A 23,860-nucleotide genomic window follows, 5' to 3' on the forward strand; every position below is an offset into this window, starting at 1 on the left:
TTTTATAAGTATCTTGTATTTATTACTTCATTTAAACCTCACATCGACATCATGAGCCATTACCATTATTTATCTTCAATTACATCAGGGAAAATAGACCCACAGAGAGGTTTAATAATTGTCCAAAGTCACATACCTAATGCATGGTAAACCTGGATGCAAACCCAGGAAGTCTGACCCCAGAGTACTTAACCAGTACCTAACCACTAAGCTGTGCTCTATTCTTTCTGCTAATGGGAAGAGACTAATGTCCTATTCCATCTAAACTGGGGGCTTATGCAGAACAAGGGGAAATGAAATAGTGTATCCATGAATGTTTTCCACATCAAAAGCTCCAGTCCCACCCTATCTGCTGAGGCCCACGCGGAGACTCCTGACTGTCTCCTGCCAAATTTCTGCACCTGGGTGTCCTGCAGGTGCCTGCCACTCACTACACCACAAACTCCATTCATTCTCTTTTCCTCCAAATATGTGTCCTTCTTCTATCTCCATGGAGAGGGCATCTCCATCCATCAAATAACCCAGACCGGATGCCTCAGAATTATCTCAACTCCTGCCTCTCCCTTGTCTCCCCAATTCAATTATTGTCTGAGTCATGTATAGTCTATCTTATAAATAGCTTTTGAATCCATTTGCTCACTCCAGTTCACCATCACTGGGCTAATTCAGTCTCTCAATAACTTTCAGCCTTACAATGAAAAAATGAATATATGACTTCATTTCTGATGGGGCAATTCTAAAGATGTTCCTGTAATGGCAAAATGACAACCCTTTTGGATTTATGAAGTATATTTCTTCTTAATAGCATAAAACATTATTTTATTAGGTATTATCTGTTCATGCTCCCCCAAATCATTGTGCAGTGGGGAAATACTGGTAGAGAAGCAGCATGTGGTTGACATTAGGTGGGAAGTGTGTTGAACAGGAGCACACAGCTCTCAAGAGGCCACAGGCTCCTGGGTTGGAACTCCATCCAACTCTACCTTCCACCTGTGGGAGCTTGGGCAGAATTGCTTACCTTTCTACACTGCAGCATAAGGTTACTGAGGGATTTGGTAAGAAAATCCATTTGGAATGCATAGTGCAGTGCCTGGCAGATCAGAGGTGCCCAATGTTATCCATTAACCATATTAATTGTAACCTCAGACCTGGGGAAGTCACATTGTTGACCTGGAGCAGAGCAGAGCAAGGGGCTCCTTAAGCTCCAATCCTGTGTTCAATTCATGACAACGTTCTGCTCCTCCAAATAAGGAGTTTCATTTCCTCTCAGTTTCTCTCAGTGCTGTGCCTCAGAATCACCTGAGGAGCTTCACAAACTACGGATACACCCACTCCACTAGGATCTGACTTAATTGGGTCAGATGCAGCCTGAGCATTGGGGTGTTAAAGCTCCCCAGGTGTTTCTAATCTGTAGTCAAGTGTCTGCCACGTTGGTTTTGACAAGGCCCAGATGTATGGGTGTTTTGACAAGGCCCAGATGTATGGGTGTATATTCTCATAGGAGTTGCATCAGAGCAGAGGGGAGGTCTGTGGGCAGGAAAAGGAGCATGGCCCTTATATTCTACAGAAAAACAGGACCTGCTGGGGACACAGCAGAAGTGTCAAAAGAGCAAGATATCAGCTACAGAAATTAAGAAACCTAAGTCATGGTTTTGTTCTGTGAGTGCAAAACTTGCCAACTTTTCATCAAGATGCAAAATAAAAGCTGAAAAGATAACCACTTCGACATTTTGGTGTGATTCAGGTGTTGATAACCCATCAATCCCACTTCATGGATTGGCGATCTCTCACCCCCTTCCCCAATATCTCCCACAAGGCAGGCTTAGGGGAATCCTCCAGGGAGGAGTGAAACCCAGGGTTAGGTTTGAACACTTACCTGGTTGATATGGAAAGTCTTGGTCTTGTTAAACTTGGTAGAACCTTTAAGCAACATTAGGAAAGGTGGTTTGTTTAAGTTGCAGCCTCCCAGGGACACATCTCTCTTAAGAGAGTTATTGGCCAAATCTAGGACTTCGGGACTCAGTGATAGCCTGGAAAAAGAGCAGAAATGAAAGATGCTGCCAAACTTGGACATGTTGAGGAAGACCCGCCAGTAGAGAGAGCTCATTTCAAAAACTGCACATTTGGGGGATAAAGAGGGATTGGTTAATGGGTACAAAAATGCAGTTAGAAGGAATATGATCTAGTGTTTGGCAGCAGAGTAGGGTGACTCTAGTTAATGATGATTTATTGTATATTTCAAAATAGCTAAAGGAGAAGATTCGGCATGTTCCCAATATAAAGAAATGATAAATGTTTGAAATGAAGGACATTCTAGTTACACAGATTTGATCATTACATATTGAAGGCCTGTACCAGAATATCACATGTACCCCAAAAATATGTATTAATACAACTATTATGTATCAATAATTTTTTTAAATTACACATTCTTATGGTCATGGTTCCTAGGCACTTTCATCTCCTACTTTAGTATCACCTCTAGAAGCCAGTGAGGAGCCCAAGAAACCTTTATTGACTCGGGACTGTGGTGGGATTGTGGGAGGGCTGGGATAGTATAGTTCTTTCTTTGAAATTGGTGTCATATAGAAACATGAAAGTAAAATATGCACAGACCGGGAAGATGGGCACTAGATGATACAGAAAGATGGTAAACATAAGGAAACTTCAGAGGTGAATTTATGTAAGGATTTGCCTGACTATGAGAAGGAAAGTCTCAGACAAATTTGCTTTCTATCCCGATTCTTGTGCACGCTTGTTATGGCAGTCACCTGTTGCTAACCACCCCTGTGCCTTTCCCATCCCTCCCACTTCCTGCTCCAGTCACTGAATTAGATGTGCAAGGAAAATGTTTCATCAACCAGGAGGGAAATGAGAACTCTAAGCCTCACCCTGCCCAAGGAGGATGGAGCCCTGATGGGTGGGAGGATCCCTGTCATGGTAGTCTAAGAGTTCCAGCCTGAGGCTCATAGCCAGAACCAGGCCCTCTTCTTACTCTGGAGAAGATTTTGCCTCTTATCTAAAAACAATCATTTTTTATTAAAAGAAAATATGTAAACACTTGCATGGAAGCCCCAGGTCCTACTCTCTCTCTGTTAAATATCACATTCAATGTTATGGTGATTTGGTTTCCTAGGATAGCACTGGTCCACGCAATTCCTTGGCCTTGAAAACCGTGGAGAGCTGATTAAATCTAATTACACAATCCTGATTATAATGCAATAAAATTTCAGTGTGAATATTTTTCAGGGCCATAATCTGAAGTTAATTTTAATTAGGCCTTTTCCAAGGTTTCCAAGGCCCAGGAGTTTTTGTGGGTTTGCTTTTTAAGGGGTTTATCTTGCCAAAGATGGCATTTTGAAAGACTGTGTTATGAGAGCCTCATGCCGCACACATTGACAAAGCCGACTTTGTTAACTGGACCAAAGAGATACCCTTCTCATCAGTTACCCACAAAAAGGATCACCTACCTCTGGACAAAAACATTGCTGATACAGCCCTCAAAATTGCTCCCGCCCAGACGCAGAGACTGCACGGAACCTGAAATGCGTTTTAGCCTTTGGTTATTTCTCAGAGGCTGGTCATCGATGAGAAGCCGTAGTCTGAAAGGGAAGAATTGCAAACTAGGGGTGAGAACTGTTGGAAAAAAAGGGCCCTTGCCATGTGGCCAACTTACTGTCTATAACCCAGACTCAATATTTGTTAACTAAAATAACTAGTGAAACTAGACTTCATTTTTAAAGAGCATTACAATTTTTTCTCATATTTTCTTTTGCATATGACATTTTTGTGAAAGTACTATACATGCATGTACAGAAAGTGCATAGGCTATACGTGTTCAGCTCAATGAATTTCTGCAACAGAAATATACCAACATTACCAGCACCCAGACAAACAGAACAGAGCAGTACCCTAGGCACCCTGTTCCTTTTAACTCTATAACCTTCCTCCCTCTACACTGAATTCTGACGGAATGGATAAGTTCTGCCTATTTTTGAACTTTGTTTAAAGGAAATCATATGGGATGAGCTTTGATGTGTGACTCAATGTTTTCCACATTATGTTTGTGAGGGTCACTTATGTCATTATATATAGTTCTAGATCCTTCTTTCTTATTGCTGTATAGCATTCCATTTTGAATACGCCACAATTTATCCATCCAATTATCAATTTATTTTTAAATTTTATTTATTTACATTTTATTTTATTTTTTCTTAGAGACATGGTTTCACTATGTTTCCCAGGCTGGTCTTGAACTCTTGGCCTCAATCAACCCTCCTGCCTCAGCCTCCTTAGTTGTTGGGATCATAGAAATTAGCCACCAGATGTGGTGATTTTTTTTTAATGGAGAAATTGATATAGAATAAAGAAGAAGGCCAAGATTTATTAGAAAAGTAGTTTGGTATCAAGGACAAAAATTTTGCAAAAAGACGCCAGAAAATTCCATTAAACTAAAGGGAGTAAAACTCGCTCACAGCTCTGATATAAGTATCATTCTACTCACCCAGAGTTGTCGTTTATTACAGATACATAATGCAGTAAACCATCCATATACGTCTGTGGAGATTTAAAAATTGGGCCACTGCTATCTCTGGTGCTCAATTCAATGTGACCATCTTCCAGAGTGACCTGCAGGCTACTTGTCTGAAATCATCATAGGAAATACCCATCAGCTAATTTGTATTTAAGGATTATGCCTGTATCCATACTGAATTTGTCATCAAAACCATGTATAAAACAATCAGGATGTTTTGACCCAAATGCTTTGACTTTGCTTTGTGCTCTAAAGATTTTATTTTTTGCATATTTGACTCCATGTTTATAAATATGAAAATCCTATGCAAATTATATCCACACTGATGAATTTGTCAAAATAATTTTTTGGGCCTACATTCTTTAAGCCAATTTAATTTCTCAATTGACTATACAAAACAGTTAAACCATTTCTAAATTTTTCTGTTTTATCTTCTTATTATCTTTATTTGAGAAAGAGTCTTGCTCTCTTGCGTAAGCTAGAGAACAGTGGCACCCTCCCATGTTCAAGCGATCCTCCCACCTCAGCCTCCTGAGTAGCTGAGACCACAGGCGCACATCACCACAGCCAGCTAAGTTCATAATTTTTTGTAGAGACAGGATCTCACTATGTTTCCTAGGCTGGTCTCAGGCCTCTGAGCTTAAGAGATACCCCTGCCCTGGCCGCCCAAGGTGCTGGGATTACAGGTGTGAGCCATCATACTCAGCCTAAATTTTTCTATTTTTATTTTGCTGAAGTTATTTCTATCAGGACTACTTTCTTACTGAATAAATTTTATGGTAAAGACCTAATTCCTCAATTTCTAATATAAGAATATTACAATGATTTCTTCTCTTCTGTCATTATAAATTTTTTATTTCCTAGTCATTATTTCTGGTATGTCCAATTCTCCACGTCAAACTCTGAAGATTTAAATTTTGGCAAGATAATTTGACTCTTTCTGTCAATCATTAATTTTAAAAATGTGCAACCTCAGCATTTGCCATTTCAATTTTGTTCCTGTTTCTTTCTGCTAAGTATAATTTCTGCAGTTTTCAACAAGATGTGTGATTCTTTGGTGAGATTTCAGTCTATAACTTAAGATACCATCCATAACTTAAGCAGGTATACAGAACCACACTAGCTAAATCTGCTGAAGTTATAGACGGTATCACCTTGTAGAAGAGAATTTATGTGGCTCTGTTGTATATGAGGAAAGGACAAAGGATCTTGTTTTCTCCAGCTCCCCAGGTGTAAATATTGTCCAACTAGCTGCTGCTGCAAAAAGACAATCTGGAGAGCTAGCTTCCGTGCAGTCCAAACAGAATCACAGGGAAACACTCTAATTTTCTTTCTTAGTTCTGAAACTTTAAGCTAAATTATTAACCACAGTAATTATAATCCACCTTAACTCTTATTATAAGATATACCTAAAAAGAATAAAAATGAGTCCATGAATACACACAAATACAACTCTGTAAATTATAATTTTTTTTTTTTTTTTTTTGAGACAGAGTCTCGCTCTGTCATCAGGCTGGAATGCAGCGGCGTGATCTCGGCTCACTGCAACCTCTGCCTCCCAGATTCAAGTGATTCTCCTGCCTCAGCCTCCCAAGTACCTGAGATTACAGGCACGTGCCACCACGCTCTGCTAATTTTTGTATTTTTAGTAGAGATGGGGTTTCACAATGTTAACAGGATGATCTTGATCTCTTGACCTCGTGATCTGCCCACCTTGGCCTCCCAAAGTGCTGGGATTACAGGCGTGAGCCATTGCACCCAGCTTATAATGTTACTTTCTAAACCTGATTTTTTTTTAGAACCTACCCCAGAGAGTGAAATAATGTTCATGGTTGAACTATACAACAGCATTTACTGTGTGATGATAGAAAAAATGTCCAACACCACTACTTTCAAAATCTCCCTGTTGCTTTCAACATCAAACTTTGAGTCAGGTTTAAATCTTGTTTGATATTAATGCACTATTGCATACCCGTGTCTGATGATTTAATAACATGCCGCTGGGTTGAAAGGTCTGAAATCCAAATGAGGCCTGGAGGTGGTCCGTAAGCGGTAAGCCCAAATTAACGAAACTCAATTGTCCGCCTCTGGAGAAGGAGGCAGATCGCACAAGCTGAAATGCAAACGTAGAATAAATTACTAGCATTGTAATCATTTCTTGGCTGAAAGACAGTATCTTACCCTATCTCACTTTACCCAAACTGATTAATGTGATTTATGCAGCCTCAGAAAGAAAGAGCACACTTTTCTGCATAAGTCACCAATCATCTGTAAGTTTTTGTGTATATAGTTGGTATTTCTACTTTCCTAAAATTTAATGTGCAAACCTGGAAAGGTTCAGCACCTTGCAAGTACGTGGGGAATGTATACGAGCCAGTTCACTCTAACACTGTGTGCTACCAGAAGTCAAAAGTTGCTGTGTTAATGGATACAGAAGGTGGGTTGGCTGGGAAGCACTCCTTCATGAGATTCTGAACCTTCACTTACCTTCCAGTCTTCTGAGCACTTTTTGGTTACTCCCACAGTATCATTCAATCTAACGACACCACTGGTTTTCTTCAGATTTTTCATGCAGCCACGGAAAGCAGGCGTAGAAATGTTAAATCTGATTAGCAACACAAACAAAAGGAAAAGATGGATCGTGCCAGGCTCACGCAAAATCAGAGCTGAAATGCTGTGCTCGTTAGTAGTTTTCACCCATCAACGAGTATGTGTCTTATGTTTATTGTTTGCCATGGGATTCCTATAATGCTATTTATTTTATGATGCTGGGAGAACTGACTTCCTTTCAGTGTAAGTTTGCATTCTCAGCTTTAAAAATACAGACAACAATGGTAACAGAAGAATGGCCAGTGGCCGCAAAAGGTACAGAGGCAGAGAAGATGCACAATAACTGCCTGTCTCCCTCCCTGGAGCCATTGGCATTGCACAGTGGCTAGGACATGTTTTAATAAGTTCATAGGTGATATATACACAGATATTAATAAAATAATAGTTTATAAGAACCAGGAATGCTCTAGAAAAGTTTTTGCTCTCTTTTTTTTCTGTTCACTGTTAAATTAGCCACTGTAAAGTCAGAAGAAAAACTTTTTGGTTCTATTCAATGATGAAACTTGTAGTTTGATTTAACCAATGCCAAGCTGAAACAATGGAACACATTGTCTGGGTTCAGAAGCTGCTGTATCCACCACTTCCTATCGGTGGGAACTGGGCAAGAAGTTATTGAGAGGATTAAACAAATTAACGGCCAGGTGGGATATCTCACGCTTGTAATCCCAGCACTTTGGGAGGCCAAGGCAGGTGGATCACTTAAGTTCAGGTGTTTGAGACCAGCCTAGTCAACACGGTGAAACTCCGACTCTACTAAAAATACAAACATCAGCTGGGCATGCTGGTGAGGACCTGCAGTCCCAGATTTGCTCTTCTCCTGGGAAGGAGATGGGATTAGCAGACTGATTTCTGATTATAATCAGAAACAAGCCATTCCAAGATCTGGGTCCCCATTCTCAGAAGAAACACTATAACGAGTTGGGGAAAAAACAAAACACGTGCAAAATCCCTTGAGCAAAGCTGATTTGGTGACTGCACTTGCTTGCTTTACTCCACGTGAGGTTTGAGCACTTTTTCTCTAAGGGCCCTCCACTTAGGCGAGGGATCAGAACACCTCCCTGCTCTGGAAGAGTTGGCTGGTTGCCCCCTACAGAGCCTGGCTGTGGGTTATCCATAGAACTCCTCTGTGCCCACCCCACTTCCCAGTGGCTCATGTCCAATGGCAGTTTCAGAAATCTCTGGGCCACCAAAGACTTCGCCAGAGGGATGAGGCAAGGCCTGGAACAGCTGACTATTCCTTAGCATTTTGCTTCACTGGAATGAAAGGCCAGTGAAATCTTTTGACTGGCTTCTATCTCCTACATTTGCTATGTTCCGGTGATTTTAATAAAAAGTCAAAGTATAGGCCAGGCACGGTGGCTCACGCCTGTACTCTCAGCACTTTGGGAGGCCGAGGCAGGTGGATCACCTGAGGTCAGAGTTTGAGACCAGCCTCACCAACATGATGAAACCCCATCTCTACTAAAAATACAAAATTAGCTGGGTATGGTGGCAGGCACCTGTAATCCCTGCTATTCAGGAGGCTGAGGCAGGAGAATCACTTGAACCTGGGAGGCAAAGGTTGCAGTGAGCTGAGATCACACCATTGCATTCCAGCCTGGGCAACAAGAGCGAAACTCCATCTCAAAACAAAACAAGTGAAAGTATAAACTTGTTCAGAAAAAAAAAAAAAAAAAAAAAAAGCAGTTCCTTGTTTGGAGGATCCCAAAATAAGTTATTAAGAAAATTCTGGGCCAGGCACAGCGGTTCATGCCTGTAATCACAGCGTATTGGGAGGCAGAGCTGGGTGGACTCCCTGAACTCAGGAGTTTGAGACCAGCCTGGCCTACATGGGGAAACCCCGTCTCTGCTAAAAATACCAAAATTAGCCAGGCATGCACACACCTGTGATCCCAGCTACTCAGGAGGCCGAGGCAGGAGAATTATTTGAAACTAGGAGGCAGAGTGAGATGGCACCACTGCACTCCAACCTAGGTGACAGAGTGAGACTCTGTTTCAAAAAAAGAAAGAAAATTCTGGGCTGGGTATAGTGGCTCATGCCTATAACCCTAGAACACTGGGGGTGGGAGGATCACTTGAGGCTAGGAGTTTGAGACCAGCCTGGGCAACACAGCAAGACCTCATGGCTACAAAAAATTATTTTTAAAAAGCAAATTATCTATATATATGCATCTCTATATCTATATATTTCTTTAATGGATAGAGAGGAAAAGGCAAATAAAGGTTGAATGCTGACTTAACCCAAAGTTTTGCTGAGTCAAAACTAAAACCACCCACCTCTTTTGTGGTTCTACCCACTGCCCTTTTCTAGAAAACCTGGATGGACTGGCATCCACATTGCTCTCTAGGGGCCTTGTGTTAATAACATGCAAACACAAACCACCCACCAATGGGTTCCTTATTGCCTCAGCTGGAGAATTCCTTCTGGCTCTGGGTGGGCCCACTGGCTTCCACCACCTCAGTGACTAGCTGGCCCTGAGCTTCATTTACCCTTCTCCAGACTGGCCTCCTTTTTGGAGGCCCAGGGCATTTTGTGCACCTGCTTGTGGGCATTCCACCTGGCTGTGTCTTGGGATCCCGGACTAAGCCTGTCTCAGACTTAACTCATTACCCCACTCCTCCATTGGTGTGTTCCATCTGCCAAGGGCTTGGCCAAAAACCAGGCATCATTCTTCACTGCTTTTCCCCCTTTATTCCCCAACCCAAGCCACTGTGCCGTGCTGCCCATTCGCCATCCTAAATATATTTGGCATCTGCTCCCTTTTGCTCACTGGCACAGCCATTCCTTGGGCCAGGTCACCCTCATCACTCACCTCTGTTAATACACTCAGCCTCCCGCCACTCTGCCTGCCTCTGCCCTGTCCTTCTCCAATCCAGTCTCTGCCCTGCACTGGAGTGACTACTGAAAACTCAAATTCGGTCATGGCCTTTCTCTGCTGAAGTCCCTCCAATGGCTCCTCACTGTGACTTTCAAGGTACTCTGCAGTCAGGCCCCTGCTGCCTACATCAGCCCCAAGGGGCATCCGTGCCCCGCTTCCTGCTGTACTCCAGCTCTTTGCAAGTTCATGCTTTCTCTCTCCAGATTTAGTGCTTCACATACACTGACTGCTGCACCTCTTAAGTCCTAACTGGAGGTCACTTTCCTGATGGCCCCAATTGGATTAGGTTCTCTCCTGCACTCTGTCAGCACCCCGAGCTTCCCTCTATGACACGCCTCACGTTCTCCTGTAGTGACTGTCTCTCTTCTGCTCTTCTCCAGGCTCCACCCTGCTCATTGTTGTCTTCTTGGCACCTGTCACTCTGCCTGATGCCCTCTAGGCATTCAATAAATGCTGTGTAATGAATAAGTGGTCACTCTCAAACATACTCAAAACTACTCAAGAAAGCTGACTACCTTAAATGACTTAATTTTATTCCATTTCATGGAATAAAATCAAGATTACTGACAATTTATAACTAGCCATTCATGGCCGAATCACTATTCAATATTGATAATATTAAATATTAATATCATCTCACTGGCTCTGAATTTCTTCATTTGTAATACTCAGGGGTTACATACAATGATCTCCTAAGCTCCTTCCAGAACCTAAGGAGTAAAGAAGTTCACCCACAAGGCTCTATCAAAGTGCCCAGCTTTCCCATTTGCACTTTTGTCTTTGGAGGCAACCCTGACAACTTTAAAACAAAGATTAGTGCCTGCCTACGCAGGATGGACAGATGCCCACATGTATAAGGACTCTAGAAGAAAGAATACCTTGGCATGACACCTCATAAATCACATCTAGTGTTTCTTCCAATTGATACATAAGTTAGCAAAACAGTTAACTAGCTTCAGATCTCATATAAAAGTAATCATAACCCAACCTTCTGGGAGTATCTTACTTAGTGGTGCGACTGCACTAATCCTTCCAGGATATATTCTGTCCACACACTATCATCAGCTATCTACAAGCCTTCCAGGAGGATGCAAATGAACAAAATGTAAAAGTTATTTTTAAGTGCATTCCAAAATTGTGGGATTTTTCCCATTCAGATGAAGCTTTACTGCTTTTCATATTAAATTCATTCATGTGTTCATTCATCCAAGAAAGTTATGTACCAATTCCATGCTCCATAGCACGGAAGGAGCAGGTGATGCAGAAGTGAAGGAGACATTCTTCCATTCTCACGTTCTTCCAGAGACTTCCTGAAGGTGACAACCTCAGCTTTCACTTCCCTGGGGATGCCCATTAGGCCCTGGGATGCCCACGCTCTCCTGTACAGCCTTCAAGGGCCTGGGCCTCTGTTCTGCTTGTTGCCAGCATTGTCAACCAACTATATTCTTTGCGGTCTCTCTCCTCCCGAAAATGACAATGGCGGTGACACACAGTTCCCCCACCTTCCTTCTTTCCAGGTACCAGTCTCATTATTCAGGACTTAAATCTGTTTTACTCTGTTGACTATACTGTTAATATGGCAAAGTTAACTTTTGTGTTTGTTTGTTGCCGGAATTAGAAAAGGCAGACTAGATGATTTTGGTCACAATCATAACCCCTAACAGAGGCAATCTGGTTTTTAAAAAATCATCTTACCTTTCCCTGATTGCAATTGGAATTCCTCCCAGATAATATGTGCTGAAATCAAATACTTCACCATCAATTATAGTGTTTTGAGAGTCTACATTTATCCACATACGCCTTTGGAGTTTTCCAATTTTGATCTGAATCTGAAATAAATGAGAGGTGAATCAGCAAACCAGGGGAAATAGGAGAATCCTATTCACAGGGGTTCAGAACGATTATGCTTTTATTTATCTTCCTTCAGATTCATTTATATACCTAGTAGGAAGATGCTGAGCAGTAGAATTTTTGGATAAAAATATGATAGTAAAACATTTTAATAGAAATGTTTGCATTTAACGTTAACCACGTTTTATAGATGCCGTGTATATGTTATATGTTTCATGCCTAACTGTACAAATTTTAAAAGGATATATCCCTCAGTTAATATCCATAAGTTTATCTGGTAATGGAAAGAGTTTTATTTATTTATTTTGGGGCATTGGTTTAATTTTAAAGGACTAGGGACATTTGACAATTCAAGTAAACAGACTCAAAGAATGTACCGAATGATCTCTCCCGTTGTTTATGATGTCTCCAACTCCTCTTTCTTTTGGTGGCTCTGAATTCAGTTTGTATCTCACCATGAGCTTTCCATCTTCTATATTTAGAGATATGAAGTGATCCTAGGGCAGGGGAACAATGCAGATTACTGGAAGACTTGGCTGAAGAGGTAGCGCATTGGAACTCAAGTTACTCTCCCAGAACCCCCTGCTCTCAGCTTCAGCTGCTGCCTTAGTGAAGAGGGATAATGCTGCAACCAGCCACCTCACGGGATGGGATGATGGTTCAATACTGTAAGTCATGTTAAACATCATGCACAGTGACTGGCACACAGGACGGACACAATAATGCTAGCTATGATCATGATTTTGTTTTGTATGATCCATAACTGGCTTGTCAACATGGAGACTGAAAAGATACAGATCATTAATATTATTTGAAAATATGAGTGCCTTTTAGAGAGAGGTATGGTCTTATACAGACCTCAGATACCTTCTACCGTCTGTTTTCTGACTGATTCCTATGTCTCTGTCTCATTTGTTGGTTTATCCCCTTGTACCTTTCCTGTCAGCGTTGGGGGTTTCTTGGGGATCCCACATAGGACTCCTTTCCTCCCCACACAACTCCCTCTGCCTTGACAATCACAGTCACCCCTGTAGCTCCAATTCAGGTGTACCCACAGGCCCCAATTGTTCTCCCCAGCCTAGATCTGTCTTCAGGGCCAGGTCTGCACATCTGATTCCCTTGTTGTTACTGCTTTGCTTGTATGACTCACAGAGACCTCAAATTCAGAATATCTCAAACAGAACATATGACCTACATGCCTCCCACAGCCTGCCAAGCCTGCCTCTCCTTTCTTTCCACCAGGTACATGGGGTCCCTCCCTCCCAGCCTGCCCCCCGCATGCACGTGTGCAGCATGCGCACACACATCACCAAGCCACAAACCTAGGAGACATTTTTTTCTTTCTCACCCCTTTATCAGAACCTAGGAATCATTCTTGATCCTTCCCTCTCTCCCATCTAATCTAATCTTGTGAATTCTGCCATTCTTAATTCTCTCTCTCCATGTTATCCCACCTAGTCTCAGCCACAACGTCTTTAGCCAGACCCTACAGTAACAACCTGCTGGTCTCCCTGTGTCCCCCCGGAAGTCCATTCCCCTCTACAGCCAGAGCAGTCTTTGAAAATGCCAGTGAGAGCCTGTGACTCTCCTTGGCTGTCAGGATGAAGCCCTGACCGCTACCAGATGCTGTGTGGCATCTGCTTCTTTCTCAGCATTGCCTCCAGCTCTCCAGCTCCGCAGAGACTGTTTCGCTGATGCCCCCTGCCCTTCCCACCTCCAGGCCTTCTTTGTACCTCTCCCTCTTCCTGGATACCCTGTCTTCCCTGTCCCCCTGTCACATTCAAATGTCTTCCCTGGTCCTCCTGATCTCGGAGGAGGCACTTCCTTTGCTCAAGTGTCTTTATGTTGTACATCCTCATTTCACGCAAACTTTTCCTTGATACAGCTCTTCACAACTGCGATGAAATAACCTATTAACAGCATTCTTTTGCATATTCTTCCCCTCTAGAATATAAAGTCCTGGAGGGTGGGAGCCATATCTGTCTTGGTCATTATTGCATCTCCATCACGGTGTAAAACGTACACTTGAATCAGCTACTTCCCTAGTGGAAAAATAAGCTGAGCAATTTCTGACTTAGGGCTTGAAGGCTTTGCTTTTACACAGTTCCTTAATGATAAGAATGCCTCTCTTTGAAGTCCAGGGACAGAGTCCTTTTCTAAGAGGAAAATCAGTCCTTATCTGGATCCTAAACCTTTGGGAGTCCGCTTAGGTTGATCAACTCATAAACAGCAGAGTGACACCAATTTACTGAGAGTCATGAGCCATCCTACTTAAAGCAGCTCTCTTGATTGTTTCTTATGTAATGAGATTATGTAAGTTTTCTTATTATATGAGTAGTATTTCTGGTTCTTAGTCTCCAAAAACTTCAAATTACACTACAAAGACCTTGTTTTGCATAACAACTGCCTTGTCCTGAAGATGCTGGATGACCTCTCAGCTCTGTGTATCCTTCAGGTTGGTTAGGACCTTCCTAAGCCATCAGAACTGGTTCAGTCTTGGAATCTCCTGAAGGGTCCAGACCAATGCCAGAGAGGAGAGTTGGACCAGGTCAGTGTTCCCGCCCTGCAGGTAGAAGGCTCTGGTAAAATCCCAGACTCTTTATCTATCCCATGTTCTTGGACCACCAGAAAGCCTTTGGGCTCATCCACATTTCTTCAGAAATACTCCCTGTGAGAGCAACTGCAGAAGCTCCTCCTCACTGGAGTGTTCCAACTTCAGGCCCACTGCAGGTATAGAGCAGCAAACATGACGCCAACTCTCCATCAACCAGCAGATGGCGCTGATGATCACTTGTAGAGTGTCACTTTGGACTTTCCAACCTAATAAATTTTAGAAGGTCCCTCAACTACTTGAAAACAGAGAAGCTTCAGTGTCTTGAGAAGGCAAACATGCTGATAAAGACATAATCCCACACAGCCTGGTAAGAGTCAGACCAAGATGGAAACAGCAGGAAGTCAGTCTAGATCTTAGAGATCCCAGGGGGCCTTCACGTGTTTTGAGTCAGAATAAGCAGATTCTTAGGCAAGCAGTGGTTCTCAAAGAACAAAAGTGATAATGAGACTAGAACAGGAAAAGAGGACATTTTGCCCATATTTTGGTGGCGCGTTCTCAAATTCCTGATTACTTGCCCTCATTAAAATGCACATTAATGGAACGGAATAGAGAGCCCAGAGATAAAGCCACACACCTACAACCATCTGATCTTCGACAAAGTCAACAAAAACAAACAATGGGGAAAGGACTCCCCATTGAATAAATGATTCTGGGATAACTGGCTAGTCATATGCAGAAGATTGAAACTGGACCCTTTCCTTTCACCATATGTAAAAATCAACTCAAGATTTATTAAAAACTTAAAATGCAGGCCAGGCGTGGTGGCTCATGCTTGTAATCCTAGCACTTTGGGAGGCCAAGGCGGGCAGATCATGAGGTCAGAAGATCTAGGCCAGCCTGGCCAACATGGTGAAACCCCATTTCTACTAAAAATACAAACATTAGCTGGGTGTGGTGGCACGAGCCTGTAATCCCAGCTACTTAGGAGGCTGAGACACGATAAGTATTTGAACCCGGGAGGTGGAGGTTGCAGTGAGCTGAAATCGTGCCACTGCACTCCAGCCTGAAGACAGAGGGAGACTCCGTCTCAAAAAACCAATGAAAAAAACAGCAAAAAATTGTAAATGTAAAACCTAAAACTATATATATATTAAAAAAACCCTTGAAGAAAACCTATTCTAGACATAGAAATGCCTAGAAATACCATCCTTTGCAAATATTTCATGATGAAGACCCCAAAAGCAATTGCAACAAAAACAAAAATTGACAAATAGAACCTAATTAAAGCGCTCTGTACAATGAAAGAAACTATCAACAGAGTAAACTTTCAGCAGAGTAAAGAGACAACCCACAGAAAGGAAGAAAATATTTACAAACTATGCATATGAAAAAAGTCTAATATCCAGAATCTATATAGAACTTGAACAATTAACAAGAAAAAACCAAACCACCCCATTAAAAACGGACAAAGGACAGACTTTTCAGAAGACATATATGCTGCCAGCAAGCATATGAAAAAATGCTCAATATCACGAATGATTAAAGGAATGCAAATCAAAACAATAAGAATCCATCTCATACCAGTCAAAAAGGCAATCATTAAAAAGTCAAAAAATGACAGATGCTGGCAAGGTTGTGGAAAAAAAGGGAATGCTTATACACTGCTGGTGGGAATGTAAATTAGTTCAACCACTGTGGAAAGCAGTTTGTCAATTTCTCAAAGAACTTAGAACTACCATTTGATCCAGCAATCCCATTATTGGGTATACACCCAAAGGAATATAAATCATTCTACCATAAAGACAAATGCACGTGAATGTTATTTGCAGCACTATTCACCACAGCAAAGACATGGAGTCAACCTAAATGCCCATAAATGGTAAACTGGATACAGAAAATGAGGTGCATATACACCATGGAATACTACATAGCCATAAAAAAGAAGAGATCATGTCCTTTGCAGCAACATGGATGAAGCCGGAGGCCATAATCCTAAGAGAACAAACATAGGAACAGAAAAGCAAATACCACATGTTCTCATTTATAAGTGAGAGTTAAACATTGAGTACACATGGATGCAAAGAAGGGGCCTACTTGAGGGCAGAAGTATTTTTTAAGAACAGAAAAACTACCTATTGAGTACTAGGCTTATGACCTGGCTGATAAAATAATCTGTACACCAAACTCTGTGACATGCGATTTACCTATACAACAACCCTGCACATGTACCCCTGAAACTAAAAAAGTTAAAAACATGTACACTTCCCAGCCAACAAAGTAAAACTGGGTGGAGGGAAAGGATGCAGGTAACATTTGCACGTTTTTTTTCCAGATCTGATGGGTTGTTTGTAACAACCCAGTTATCTCCAAAGTGCTAAACGGAATGAATATATTTGGTTGTATCCGGTTACTTGTTATAGATTACCTGGTTTTCTGCGAAGAATAGCAAGCCTCTATCCACGGTGGTCTGAATTGTCTGTCCAAAGGTTGGGATGGGAGCATGTGGTTGAGTTGGAACTCGAGCATAGCCTGTACCTTCAAAATAATTTTTGTCTGACTCTTCCTTCCTCCTGTCAACATTAATCATCATAAGTTAGAATACAGCAACAAAGGATTACCATGTCAGTGTGCTTATTAATACGACATGCTGCCGTCTGAAAAATGGAGCAAAGGAAATGCAATCTAGTTGTCATAAATTTGTTAAAGCAGAGGAGGCATCTTTAAAATGTTAAAGCAGCCAGCTTTTTCTCTCGGATGTGCTCTCATACTCTGACGATCATGTCCTAGCTCAACAAAGATGAGTAAGAGTCCCTTTTGGAAATGTCTGCTTAGGAAGATGTGGTCTACCAGCTGAAGATCTTGAAATGTTAAAGATTATTAACTTGCCATGTAATTCTGTTCTCATTAATAAATATTCAGTCTACCTCATATTAGAATATACCATGTCCTATAACTGTAGGGAAGGTTAGGAGTTCAAGGCAGCAATTTTCAAAAAGATTGAGGTAGAATAGTACCAACGAAGTAATGGAACATTTTGTGAATCACTTTTAAAAAAATTTACAGTAAATATATAATTTTGTGCCTAAATCTGGTACCATTTTTTTTCCTTTTATTTTTAATTTGTTTGAGACAGAGTCTTGCTCTGTAACCCAGGCTAGGCTGGAGTGCAGTGGCATGATCTTGTCTCACTGCAACCTTGACCTCGAGAGTTCAAGTGATTCCTGTGCCTTAGCCTCCCAAGAGGCTGGGCTACATGCGCCATCACACCCAGCTAATTTTTGTATTTTTAGTAGAGATGGATTTTTGCCATGTTGGCCAGGCCGGTCTCAAACTCCTGGCCTCAAGTGATCTGCTTGCCTTGGCCTTCCAAAGTGCCGGGATTACAGGCAAGAGCCACTAAATCAGGCCTATAAAACAGGTATCATCTAATATTAAATATTTTGTGGTAGGAGGCACAACATTTTTCATAAAGACTTTTTTTAAGTGAGAAAACTCTATCAATCTAGCATTTTGTACGAATTAGGAAGAGACTACCATAATTAGATTTTAGGGCTGGACTGCCAGTGTTGCATGCACACATACCTGAAGAACCACTGGCCCAAGCAACTAGCAACATCAATAGCACCTCACTGGCCCATCCTTTATCACATGTAAAAGTATTGCAAGTTACCAAAACTCCAGTTACAGAGTTTCTGGTTTCTATGTTGTATTTACCTTCTACAAGGTTCCACTTCAGTTGTGTTGAGATTGAACGTTTTTTTGAAGTTGTACAAGCTTAGAACATTTTCATTGAGGTCATCTAATTCAATACAACCTTTGTATGGAGGGAAATTTAGTCGACTAGGAAGCTGAAAATGAAATAAAATATCTTCCACCAATTGAACAAAGGACAGCAGTCAAAATAGTATAAATTTATCACTTTCAACAGTCACTATAAGTGTTAATTAAGAATATGAACCCTGGAGCAAGATGCCCTAGCTTTGCTATTTACTAACTGTATGTCTATGGGAAAGTTATTACACCTCTCTGTCTGTTTCCTCATCTGCTAAATGAGAATGATCATGATGCTTATTTAAATTAACACACTTAAACTTAGAACAGTGCACAGAGGGAGTATTCAACAAGTGTTAGCTATTATTGCTAGAATGTGCTGTAAGAATGCACAGTTAAATCCATTTTATTTGTAATTAATAATTAAAAGAGACATGAGGTCATCATGATCCCAAATTAAAATTTAAATATTTCATTCAGTGAAATAACATTTACACTTACTTTAAAATCAGGTGGGTAACCTCCAACATAAAATACAACATTTTCAGGATCCAAATTAAGGAGTGTATTACTATTTCTACCATCCATGTCATAGACTCCGGGTGCTTCTGGTTTACTGGATGTGGCGCCTTTGGTGTAATTCAGCCTTGCAAACTGATAAATTCTGTTTAAAATGAATTTGGATAATAAAGTTATATAAAAAAATAAAGAATTCAAAGCCAAGACACTAAAAATGGTGTTCAGCAACATGTATACATGGAAGTTTGGTGAGCACAGGTCAGGTTCACAAAGAGCAGCAATCAGCCTTGTACCTCTGAAATTTCACCCGATCCATAACTGCCTCCTGAGTCTCGCTCTCAGTCAAGATCTGGTCCACTTGGAGTTCAGCCTCACGGTTCCCCAAGTTGTAGACACAGGTAAGCTGGCCATTCATAACTGCCATACCGATGTAGTCCTGGGAGGCCTGGAGACAGAAGGGCCACCTCAGAACACTTCACACTGTGGTTTCTCAATTTCCCATCTCAAGAGGATGAGGATGCATTTCAAATAACTAACAGTTGTAGGCAATAAGCCTTGAGCAGACAGAATAAAGTGCAACCTTTTATAGAATAATACAGAGCGCTGAGTTAATAATGCGAGAGCTGTCTCTGCTCATGTTATAGTACCCTCATTTATTCATTCCCCCATTCGCTCAAGCTACAAATACGTGCCAAGCAGCTACCATACAGAGGGCCCAGATATGGACTCAGGCATCCATCAGATTTCAGTCTGGTAAGGGAGATAAGCCATTTTGCTTCTCCCAGTACCACACAACATCCTCCGAACACTTTGTGCATGTCTCTGTTGTCACGCCTCTATGTTATCATGATCAGTTACATATGCATCTTTCTTCCCTGATAGAATGTGAGCACCTTAAGGTAGAAACAAAATGTTTTAAAATCGTGGCAAAATATTCATAGAACTTGCCATTTTAACCATGTTAAGTGTGCATTGGCATTAAGCACATTCAAGAAATAAATTTTGGTTTATCACAAAGCCAGAATGTGACACATAGTAGGTATCTGGTATACATTTGTTGAAGGGATAAAGCAATGTGCATTTTATCACGAAACAAAGCAAAACATCATGACATAAGAAAGCTGCAAATAAAATGCCAACCTCTTGAAGTATGGAAGAGTAATTAGCAATAGTGTTGATTTTAGGAATCTTTAAATACAATTTCCCAACTGGGCAGAATTTTTGAGAACTGTATTTCAAGTGTTTCTCTTCCAACAACCGAATCCTAACCCAGTGAATGATTAGCTTTTCCTCTGATACTTAGTCAAAGAAATGTATTTTAAAAGGAGGGATTAAAAGCTAAAACCAACCATTCAAAATGGCTGTAAGGGTAGTGAATTTACACTAAGTAGTAAATGAATTTACACTGATAAAGAGATGGGGCAACTGCTTTTCTTATCATTTAGGCAGGAGACAGAGGCTTCATTCCACTCCAGTCCTCACCCATGATCTCCCCACCCCACAGGCTTGAGGAAGGGTCTGTGGCTGGGTGGTCTGAGGAAAAGAACAAGGTCAATTCTGTGAGGAGGAGATACTGTCAATTTCCATGAAGCCTTGATATTGATCCCTGGTAGTGTGGTGTCAATCATATAAATTGGTAGTATGGAGGCGTGCCAATCATCCGCCCCTGGGGCTTATGTTTTTTACATGTACACACATGTGCCCATGTGCTGGGCCTATTGGGTAAGGCCTCTTAATCCTCCAGAAATCAACAATCCAGGATGCATGGGAAGTGCCTCGAGAGCACTGCCACAGTGGGGAGTTGAACAGGGAGGAAGCTGGCAGGATTTGTTGATGTCTCAGTAGGATTTCCACCTGCTGTGCTAATGGCAATGACACAGCTGTGCCATACATCTTAAAAGCACAAATCTCAAAAAATATTGTTTTAAAAGCAAGGGAGATGTCCAAGCAATACTTACATCTTTATTTCCAAGGTACATCACAAACATATTCTCAGTACCCCCATTTTCTCTTGAGTTGGGCCTTTGGAGAAACAAGGACAGAGATGTGTATCCTTTTAAATCTTCCAGGTCATTTGGCAGTCGGACTTCGACTCCAGATTTACCATTGAACCTCATGGGAACAGCAACCTGTGAGGAGTAAGTTACATGGTGTCAAACACCGTCCTGTGAAGAAAGTAGGTGCACTCAGAGAGCTAGTTTGTGACTCTTGGCCATGTGTCAGCCTTTCTTGAGTTGTTATGATAAGGAGCAAGAAAACATGAATATCTCCAAGCCCTGGATCAAAATCTCCAAAATGAGACTATAAACTCATGAAGCAGCTTCAGGAGCTGCGTCATAAGGCGTTTGTGTTTTTTATTAGTCAGGGATATTTGAGCAGTGCACTTAGTCCCCTGTGCCAGTAATAATAACAATGATAATGACAATAATACAAATTACAACCCTACAAGGTTTTTGTGCAGATGAACTAACAACTACGGAAGAAGCACTTGGCATGACGCCTGGCATACAATCAGACATGTAATACATTAAAACTATATTTTGGCCAGGTGCGGTGGCTCATGCCTGTAATCCCAGCACTTTGGAAGGCCGAGGTGAGCAGATCACGAGGTCAAGAGATCGAGACCATCCTCATCAACATGGTGAAACCCCGTCTCTACTAAAAATACAAAAATTAGCTGGGCGTTGTGGTGTGCACCTGTAGACCCAGCTACTCAGGAAGCTAAGGCAGGAGAATTATTTGAACCCGGGAGGCAGAGGTTGTAGTGAGCCGAGATGGCACCACTGCACTCCAGCCTGGCTACAGAGAGAGATTCCGTCTCAAACAAACTATATTTTAAGCCAGGTGCAGTAGCTCACACCTGTAATCCCAGCACTTTGGGAGGCTGAGGTGGGAGGATCGCTTGAGCTCAGGAGTTTGAGGCCAGCCTGAACAACATGGTGAGACCTCATCCCTACTAAAAAACAAAAAAAGAAAAAAAGAGAAAAAGCCAGGTGTAGTGTCATATGCCTGTAGTCCCAACTACTCAGGAGGCTGAGATGTGAGGCTCGCTTCAGCCCAGGAGTTCCAGGCTGCAGTGAGCCATGATCACACCACTGGACTCCAGTCTAGACTAGGGAACACAGCAAGGCCTTGTCATATATATAGGAATATATATAGATATTTTTAGGTACATATATATTTGCATATTAAGTATATAAAATATATTTACTTAAGTATATATTTATATATAATTTACATATAATTATATATGCATTTATTATATATTAAATATATAAGCTATATTTAATAGATTACAATGAAATATAATTATAATTTTATAAATTTAATATATTAAAATAAATATATAATTATATATACATTATATGCAATATATAATTTGCATATATTTAATATATAAAAGCCTACATAATATATAATTATATAATACTACATATGCATAAAATATATGATTATAATATATAGTTAAATATCAGCATATATAAAATATATAGTTATATATAGAAAAATATTTTAAATGCACTTTTAAAGGAACTATTTCCTTAGATATATTACACGTTACAGTTTCATTTATTATAGGCATTCAGTCCTGAAAAATGAGTGAGTGCACTAAGGCTCTCTAAAATAGTGCTTCTTAAGCTCTCTGTGGCGAAGGACCATTTTTTCTTTCTAATATGCCATGGACAAATACTTCCGTAAAACATATTCAAATTTAAATTACTAGAAAAATAAAAAAGATGGTAGACAAAATACAAGCCCACTGATCACATGCTTGCATATTGAGGCAATTCAAATTATTCAAAGCTTCCAAACGTTTACTCTCAACATTATACTTACATATAATGGACCAGTAAGAAAGGTTCTATGACTAGGGCTGGTGTGTGGGCCAAGAAGATAAATATTTCCTAACTATCGAAAGAATAATACAAAAGAATAAGATTTACATCTAGTCTGCATTTTCTCTATCAAGCATTTAAATATTTATCGAGGATCTTGTATATGTAAGGTATTACATCAGGCGACTTGGCGATGGAGTCCCACATTTACAGGCTCATTTCATGTCTCTCTCTCCTACTCACCCCCTGCCCTTCAGAACTATGTCTCTCAGTCTCTGCCTGGCATTCCCTCTTGCCTTTGTCACCTGGCAAATTCCTACTCATTCTTTATTTTTTTTAAATTAAGATACTTCTTTTTTTTTTTTTTTTTTTTGAGACGGAGTTTCGCTCTTGTTACCCAGGCTGGAGTGCAATGGCGTGACCTCGGCTCACCGCAACCTCCACCTCCTGGGTTCAAGCAATTCTCCTGCCTCAGCCTCCCGAGTAGCTGGGACTACAGGCTGCGCCACCATGCCCAGCTAATTTTTGTATTTTTAGTAGAGACAGGGTTTCATCATGTTGACCAGGATGGTCTCAGTCTCTTGACCTCTTGATCCACCCGCCTTGGCCTCCCAAAGTGCTGGGATTATAGGCGTGAGCCACTGTACCCAGCCTAAGATACTTCTTGTATTTAAGAAAAGGCATGGAGAATATGCCTGTATGTGCATCACCGTGAAATGGAATATGACTGTCAGAATTGGCGCCCATCCCCCTCTCCCTTCTCAGGGGTCACCACTGCTCTGGATCTGGATTCCCATGCAAATTTTCATGCATGTTTTAATAATTTTTAAATTAAATATCCATTTATCTAGAAACTGTAATTAGTCCTATTTTCATGTTTGAAATATTTTTATATAAATGGTATCCATCTGTACACATTTATCTACAACTTGCTTTCTTTGCTGGGCACTATGTGTTTAGATTTATTCATGGTGATACACACAGCTCCAGTTCATTCAGGTTTACTGTTGTAAACATGGCTTTTTTCAAAAAAAAATTTTGGTGTGATTATAAACCAGTTGCAATGAACATTCTTATCCATGTCTATTAGTGCTACTTGTTAGTGCTATTCTGAGCCTCTCCAGGTAGAACTGGGGTTTTCAAAGATGCACATAACACATCTCTATCCAGCTTGTTAGCACAGTCTAAGAAACCACCTGCAGTGGCTGGAGAGCAGCCTGAGTTCAGAACTGACTTAATAATTTCTGTGTCCCAGGGAGGGGAGCACTACACAATGGGGTCTGTTGGGGGGAAATGGGGGAGGGAC

At 41.1% G+C, this 23,860-nt stretch overlaps 1 protein-coding gene across 4 annotated transcripts in view; it reads right to left on the bottom strand.

The window, feature by feature from the left end:
* LAMA3 (laminin subunit alpha 3) overlaps window positions 1-23,860 on the bottom strand; it is a 262,162-nt gene that overhangs the window by 18,927 nt on the left and 219,375 nt on the right. For all 4 annotated transcript variants that reach the window (XM_032293185.1, XM_032293183.1, XM_032293184.1 and 1 more), the window contains 12 exons: window positions 20,677-20,847; window positions 19,012-19,163; window positions 18,701-18,863; window positions 18,143-18,276; window positions 16,854-16,998; window positions 12,252-12,371; window positions 11,719-11,852; window positions 7,022-7,139; window positions 6,507-6,647; window positions 4,505-4,644; window positions 3,471-3,602; window positions 1,877-2,030 (listed from right to left, as the gene is read on the bottom strand). In XM_032293185.1, the coding sequence (XP_032149076.1) occupies window positions 1,877-2,030; window positions 3,471-3,602; window positions 4,505-4,644; window positions 6,507-6,647; window positions 7,022-7,139; window positions 11,719-11,852; window positions 12,252-12,371; window positions 16,854-16,998; window positions 18,143-18,276; window positions 18,701-18,863; window positions 19,012-19,163; window positions 20,677-20,847 (1,704 nt within the window). The remainder of the gene's footprint in view (window positions 1-1,876; window positions 2,031-3,470; window positions 3,603-4,504; window positions 4,645-6,506; window positions 6,648-7,021; window positions 7,140-11,718; window positions 11,853-12,251; window positions 12,372-16,853; window positions 16,999-18,142; window positions 18,277-18,700; window positions 18,864-19,011; window positions 19,164-20,676; window positions 20,848-23,860) is intronic.

Source organism: Sapajus apella, unplaced genomic scaffold, assembly GCF_009761245.1.
Source record: "Sapajus apella isolate SASKATOON/1434 unplaced genomic scaffold, GSC_monkey_1.0 scaffold29, whole genome shotgun sequence".
In the NCBI taxonomy this organism is placed as follows: Eukaryota; Metazoa; Chordata; class Mammalia; order Primates; family Cebidae; genus Sapajus; species Sapajus apella.